Raw genomic sequence first — 7,500 nt, forward strand, 5'->3', positions numbered from 1 at the left:
ATTGGCCAGCTACGGAAATGCGATCGTTCAAACCCCGAATCTTGACAAATTGGCTGAGCGTTCAGTTCGTTTTTCTACAGCAGCTTCTCAGTTGGCTGTCTGTGCCCCGAGCAGAACGTCATTTCTGACTGGACGAAGACCGGACACAACCAAGGTGTTTTCAAACAAGAATGCCACATACTGGAGGACAAATGCGGGAAATTTTACTTCTCTTCCGCAGCATTTTAAGAAGGCAGGATACGTCACTGTTTCAGTGGGGAAGATCTTTCACCCTGGTAACCTTAAGACAACGAAACCTTGAATCATCTAATTATGTGGCAATTCGTGCGTTGTTATTTTCCGTGTTTATACCGGTTAGTGTTTTGTTCACCTGGGGTTGCAGGGAGGGATAACCCCAGGGTTCACCTGGGGTTGCAGGGAGGGATAACCCCAGGGGAATGTCTGCTTCTTACCACTCGACCGTCAAATAGGCCTTTTGCAACTAACAATCACATGGTACAAAATCCGCCATGCTGGAGGGGAAGCTCATTATTATTCCCCCACTGGGACATTAAAACAAAGATACCTGAACAAGTCAAGCTTGACTTGCCTTTGTTTTAATGTCCCAGTGGTGGAATAATAATGAGCTTGCCCTCCAGCATGGTGGATTTTGTACCATGTGATCGTTAGTTGCAAAAGGCCTATTACCTTACGAAGGCATAATGATATGGGGGGCGGGGCATATTTTTCTTAGTATGTCATAGGGTGGTAGGCTATTGAACATCATTTCTCACTTTGTCAAAGAAGGAATGCAGGGATGTGCAGTGGGGAAGAGGGACATACATATCCAGGGTATCAGAGCCATTTATCCAACTGGGAAATGGGCTCCACGTCAAGAGCAGAAGATTTGATGAAAGCCTTCATTTGAATAATGCTTTTGGACATGTTCATGTTTCAGGAGAAGCATCAAACTTCACTTACGATTACCCTTATAGCTGGTCCATGCGACCATATATTCCCTCAGCTGAAAAATATAAAAATGCCAAGGTGGGTATTCAGTTTTAAGGCAATTTTTTGGAGCTATGATAAAATCAAGGTGCATAATTATGTGAATCCTGTAATACTTTTTTTGCAGGCGGTGCACAGAAATAAAGCAAAACAAAACAATAATACATAAAGAAACCCATCAGTGTGGCCTTTTTCCATCTTTTTCTTTTCATTCATTTGCACGAGTTGTTACATATTTTTGCAGATATTTCAGAAGTGACAAGTCATACATACACAATCTGAGCAGGAGATCTATCTGTATGGCAAGTATCGTTAATGCAGGATGTTTCCCTCTCAGGTTTGTCCTGGTCAGGATGGTAAATTGTACACCAACATTGTATGTCCAGTTGATTTGTCACAACAGCCAGAAAAGACCCTCCCAGACATTCAAAGCACACAGTTTGCCATCAACTTCTTACAACAACATTCAACAAACCACAATACTAAAGGTCAACCATTCTTCCTGGCTGTTGGGTACCACAAGCCACATATACCTTTGAAATATCCAAAACAATTTCTTGATCTCTACCCAATGGAGAAAATCCATGTTGCTCCTGATCCCTCGAGGCCATCAGGTATGCCACCAGTTGCCTACGAGCCTTGGACCGACATCCGCTGGCGTGATGACATTGCTGCTCTTAATCTGAGTTTTCCATACAGCAGAATGCCTGACTGGTATGCTAAGAAAATCATACAGAATTATTATGCGGCAACAAGTTATGTGGACGCTTTGATTGGAGATTTGCTAGATGCTTTGAACACCTTTGGTTTCAGTGATAATACCATTGTCAGCTTCATTGGAGATCATGGTAAGATGAAACTTGAATTTCTATAATAATTCATTCTTTATTAATCAAAATCTCACAGTGATTAAACATGTTAAATTGTGTATTCAGATAAATGTTAACTAGGCCTATGAATACTTGCAGCAACGTCGGCATTTTGTTGAATAGTATCCACATTTAGAAAGAAAATTTACAATCATAATCACACTATGGTTTTCCGGTAAAATGCCAAAAAAGTATTGGAATGTTAAGACATAGGGCTATGAGATGTTAATTATAGAAGAAAGCTCTTTTGATTGAAATGCACTCATTTATTACACCAGCAATGACAATTTGTTTCAGAATCAAGTATCACTTTTTTGCAATCAGATTATGACCCACTCATGATGTTCGTTGTCAATAATTTGTCTTGTGGTGCCACTTTAACTGTCAGAACCTCCTAGTGTAAGCCACTGGATGCAATCAGAAATCATTCTGACTTATGATTTGTTTGGAAAATACATCTCAGAAAAAAACGTTACATGATGCTGGGATCACACTCAAATATAATAATTATGGACCACTTACTACATCAAGGCTGCTGCCTAAGAAAATTTTAAAGGGGCCCTCAGAGCTAAACGCTGAGAACTTAGGAGCCCAACATATGAAGTGAAAGGTGTTGCTGTGAAAAATTAAGGCGCCCAGAGCTATTCTTTGGGAGCCCCAGGCTACCGGGCTCCTGTTAGGCAACAGCCTTGTACATGAAGTGATTTTGTAAATCCCTGCTCTTGATTTTTGCAATTTGGAAATAATTTATTTACTCAAAGGTGCCTCTTATTTTACCGTTACCAGGTTGGGCATTGGGAGAACATCTGGAGTGGTCAAAATACAGTAACTTCCGAGTTGCTACTAATGTCCCTTTAATGCTACATGTGCCTGGTTTAACAGACACCAGACAGAAAAGACTTCAACCAAGACATTCTGGCCTGGTATCTGATGCACTGGTAGAGTTGGTGGACCTTTTTCCAACCCTTGCAGAATTGGCAGGGATAGAAGTTCCAGGTTACAATGTTACACATTAATTATTCCCACCACTGCTAGCCTGGCCCCGACTATGTGGGCTGAGTTTCACTCGATCTCAACCTGACTCGAGGGTTTTTCTCTGGGTACTTCGGTTTTCCTTCCTCATCAAAATTGACTCACAACTAATTACCATCTGGCTGTGGTGCTTTGCTGTGATATCAAACATAGACTGCACAGCGGCTGCCAGAGGCACCTTCTTATGCTTTCAGCCCGATATCATGAGCTGCGCTTTTTTGCAATTCAGTTCCCAAGACTGCACGTAAAGGGTGATTAGCACTGCCAGTTATTATTTGGGGATCTTAAGGAGACAACAACATCAACAAGAGTAGACATCTTTAAAATACAAACTTCTGTTTTCAAATTAATGTGCAACTATTTGTATCCCTTTTACAATCAATCAAGGGAATGATTACACTAATTTTTTTACTCCTTTAGTTTTTGATGAATGCAATAAATTTAATGTTTAAAAATGTGATTATTGTAAACAAATAAACATGAGAATATTTGAAAAATTTGATTCAGAACTCTAAATAAAACAAAAATCAATAACATTGTATTTCCTGCTCAAGGTTGGGTAGTTTTTTTTACCTTTTATCTTTTCATTTTATTTTGTGAGGGGTTTGCTGGCAACTGAATAATTATTCCCTTTGCTTCTGGAGGTTGTATCCAGCCTGGGTGCCAGAGGGTCTGAGACAACACTTGCATATCGAAGGCAAAGATCGAGGGATGTCCTCAGTCATTGCCTCCAACTTGTGTGGTACTCTCTCGGACCTTTGAAAAAAAGTCCTCCAGGGTAAAGGTAAAGGTAAACTGAAAGTCAAAAAATGTTTCCCAATAGAAGATGAAGACTGCTTTGTAAACCTCAGAAGATGCCTAAATGCATAGCCTATGTGACTCATTGAATTAAATGGTTTGAATCCATACAAAACTTCAATTCAAAGATAATATTAATCAAGATTATTTTAGTCCTAAACCAAGGGCACTAATCATCTCTTACAGACCAGTTTTGGCTATTACAGTGTAAGTCTAGAAGCATGGCAAGATATTTTTTTTCCATGACCTTACTTTTTTTCTTTATTGTATCAAGAATTGACTGTTTTTTACCCCCAGGATAAGCCCCGAGTTCAAATTGGTCCAGTCTTTTGAATGTAAACGATTCTTTCAAATTACTCCTCCCTAGAACCCAGGATGATGGACCGTTAAATAATTTATATGAAATGTTGTACTTTTTCAGATGTTTGTCCAGATGACTCCTCCAAAATTTTCCTCTGCACAGAGGGGCTAAGCTTTGTTCCCGTTTTAAAGAATGTATCCACACTTTGGAAGAAAGCCATCTTCAGTCAATATCCAAGGTATCGCTTAAATGTTGCATATACCAATACATGTAAAATACTGGACCTTTACTTAGTGTTATCTCCCTATAACTATTAATGGCAATTTAGTGGCGCATTTGCCTGACCGTATTCTGGAAGAGGAATACATGGAATAGAAGTTAGAAATCCTTCGTTTTTACAGAGATTCACATTAAAATTATCAAACCCCTGCTAAAATGCTATTTTACACATATCCTTATTATCCTTGTTGTTTGAAAATGCCAAGATACCATTTTAAATCATCACTCCACATATTCTTATTCTGGAACAGGGTCAATCGAACACACCCTAATTAAAATTCTGTACCATCTGAAGTCATAGGGCATGTTACTAGTACATAGTTAACTTACAGATTGACTTCAAACTTTTTATCATTTGAGAACAAAAGAACAATCAATGCCTCTGCTTTTTTTTTTTTTTGAATCTGAATTCTTTGGAAAGAAATCTTCAGTGAGTTGAACATGACCTACTACAAAATTTTCTTGGTGTGATCAAAGGTAGTCCAAATCTTCAAACTTGCAAACTGTGCTTAATTTAATAATCCTTTCACCCCTAAACCGGCCACACTTAGTATTTTACTCTAATGCCAGACAATTTTACTTGTCAATGGGGAACCCCCAGGAATCAATGGGTTAAAAGATCTGTTTTTGTTTTAATTGTGGGAAAAGTTTTTAGTTCATTTTAAGTTAAGTATAACAATGAATTTCATGTTCTGAGCTTATGGCTGCCTGGCTACTTTAGCCCATAGGATTATTCCAGGAAGCCAGTACTCTGTACAATTTCAATTTCTTCCATATTCAATGTACTGGTTGTTTTAGTGAGTGCAAATAACGGTTGATGTTCTTGTCATTTTGGAACTGTACCACTACCTTAGATAACTTCTGCTTTGCCAGTTTGTTGTGGTTGTCCAAATTTAGCAAGAAACAGTTCCAGAGATGTTACTGAGTTACCTTTCGCAGCCCGCATTGCACATTCATTTTATTAATACTATTGATCAGCAGAAAGACTGTGCATTCTTAAACTAATGACTTTGAAAGTCTTGTATCATTGTGGTAAAATGGTATTATGTCTCACAGTCATCTCCCACCATTGATTTTATCATCAATGTCTCATTTCGCAGACCATCGGACACACCACAGGAAAACAGCTGTCAGCCAACAATATCAGAGACCAAAATCATGGGATACTCCATGCAAACCAGCCAACAGTATCGCTACACTGAGTGGGTTCAATTCGACCCAAATTCACAGAAAGGCAACTGGTCAAACGTTCATGCAAGAGAATTGTATCTTGATAAAAATGAAGACAAGAATGTAGCAGAGTTCTCGGAGTTTTCAAAGCTTGTTAAGGAGTTGTCTACTCAGCTTAGGAAAGGATGGAGATATGCCTTGCCCATAAACCTGAACTGAAGGACGTACAACTCATTTTAGTAACTCAAGAAGACAATTTTATGAGACTGAGACAGAGACCTTATTATTTCAATGGTCCCAAGGTCTTTGAATCTGTTTTGTCTAATAACCAGGTTTACTTAAATATCTGTCAGCGGACAAACTGCCAGTGAGCCATTGGTTGTCTGTTAGTGATTTGTTGGTCAACAGTTCACCGACATTGAGTCGACATGTTTTTAGGGAAGCTGTTCTTCAATTGAAACCTGAAACCTGTAAAGTACCCGCAGAAACAACTATAGTAAAATAATCTAATCTATTTCTTTCACTGACATGATCGCAACCAATTATGTCAATATATATTTTTTGCATCTTCCAATAATAGGTTAATTTTGTTGGCTAATGTATTTTCTATGGCATGGTATAATTAACAATTGTTCCATGAGCACGCTTTGGATATGAGATGGTAAATAGCCAACGAGGTGCGTAGTGCCAAGTTGGCTATAACCAGTCTCATATCCAACAAGCGCAAATGGAATAATTGTTTTTATTAAATTCCTTAAAATCCAAGAGTTTGGAAGTACGAAACACAAGCGAAAAAAGGGAGAAAATCCTAGCGAAATAAAAAAAAACTTGAGGAAGATGCGATGTTGTGTAATACCTAGTGGTCAGACAAAAACATTTCTTACCTTTTCGGGTACTTCTAAGCTTCGAAATGGATCAAAAGTTTCCACCAAACGTTTTTTTTTTGCTTTATACCTGGAAAATTTTTTCTTTCTGGCGTAAAAATTTTTAGTTTAGCAACGCTAAGTGCAATCATTTACCATATTAGGTCAAAATCACAGGAAAAAATAACAGATTCCCATTTTTGGATATTTTAGGGTATTTTGAAGAATACCAATAAAAATCCCAAATTTGGCAAAGTGAGACAAGTCCCAACCAGGGAATTCCCAACCAAGTTCCCTGATTGGGACTTGTCTCACTCTTCCAAATTTGGGATTTTTGTTGGTATTCTTTAAATACCCTAAATTATTAAATTCTCAACCACGGATAATGCATTTCGCGTGCTCTGATTGGTTCACTCAATCTCGGTTATCAGCTCATATACCTTGGTTTGACCTTATATGGTAAATGATTGCGTTAAGCATTGCTAAACTAAAAATGTTTTCGTCGGAATGCCAAATTTCTCTTTGAATAAAGACAAAAAGGAGAAAAAAAACCTTTTTTGTGGAAAGTTTGGATCAATTCCGACGTTTAGAAGTACGCGAAAAGGCAAATGTTTTTGTGATGAGCCTGCGTCTGTCTGACAACAAGGTATTACACAACATCGCATCAGTTCTCATCAAGTTTTTTTCGATTTCGCTCGGATTTGCTCGCTTTTTCCGCTCGTATTTCGTACTTCCAAATCTTTGGAGTTGAAGGAATTTAATAAAACAATTATTCCATTCGCGCTTGTTGGATATGAGACTGGTTATAGCCAACTCGGCGCTACGCGCCTCGTTGCCTATTTACCATCTCATATCCAACGCGCGCTCATGGAATAATTGTTAAATAGCCAAAAATGGAAATCTGTTATTTTTTCCTGGTATATGAGCTGATAACAGAGATTGAGTGAACCAATCAGAGCACGAGAATTACATTATCCGAAAGAATTTAATAATTAACAATTATTATTCCATGAGCGCGCATTGGATATGAGTTGGCTATAACCAGTCTCGTAAAGTGCAAATGGAATAATAATATTGTTTTAGAAGTAAGAATTACAAGCGAAGGAAGCAAGAAAACCCAAGCGAATCGAAAAACTTGATGAAGATACAATGTTGTGTAATACCTTGTGGTCAGACAGATGTAGGCTCATTTTGCATACTT

At 38.2% G+C, this 7,500-nt stretch overlaps 1 protein-coding gene across 2 annotated transcripts in view; it reads left to right on the forward strand.

The window, feature by feature from the left end:
• The window catches only part of LOC137999591 (iduronate 2-sulfatase-like), a 10,892-nt gene that overhangs the window by 1,007 nt on the left and 2,385 nt on the right, over positions 1-7,500 (forward strand). Inside the window, exons 1-6 of one of the 2 annotated variants that reach the window (XM_068845408.1) lie at positions 1-275; positions 938-1,026; positions 1,325-1,835; positions 2,643-2,852; positions 4,108-4,225; positions 5,367-7,500. The exon at positions 1-275 is cut by the window's left edge and continues 1,007 nt beyond it; the exon at positions 5,367-7,500 is cut by the window's right edge and continues 2,385 nt beyond it. In XM_068845408.1, coding sequence (XP_068701509.1) covers positions 1-275; positions 938-1,026; positions 1,325-1,835; positions 2,643-2,852; positions 4,108-4,225; positions 5,367-5,655 — 1,492 coding nt within the window. In that variant the 3' untranslated portion in view covers positions 5,656-7,500. Of the gene's footprint in view, positions 354-937; positions 1,027-1,324; positions 1,836-2,642; positions 2,853-4,107; positions 4,226-5,366 lie in introns of both variants that reach the window. The other variant, XM_068845409.1, reaches the window with a different exon arrangement.

The sequence above is a fragment of the Montipora foliosa genome, chromosome 4 (genome assembly GCF_036669935.1).
Source record: "Montipora foliosa isolate CH-2021 chromosome 4, ASM3666993v2, whole genome shotgun sequence".
In the NCBI taxonomy this organism is placed as follows: Eukaryota; Metazoa; Cnidaria; class Anthozoa; order Scleractinia; family Acroporidae; genus Montipora; species Montipora foliosa.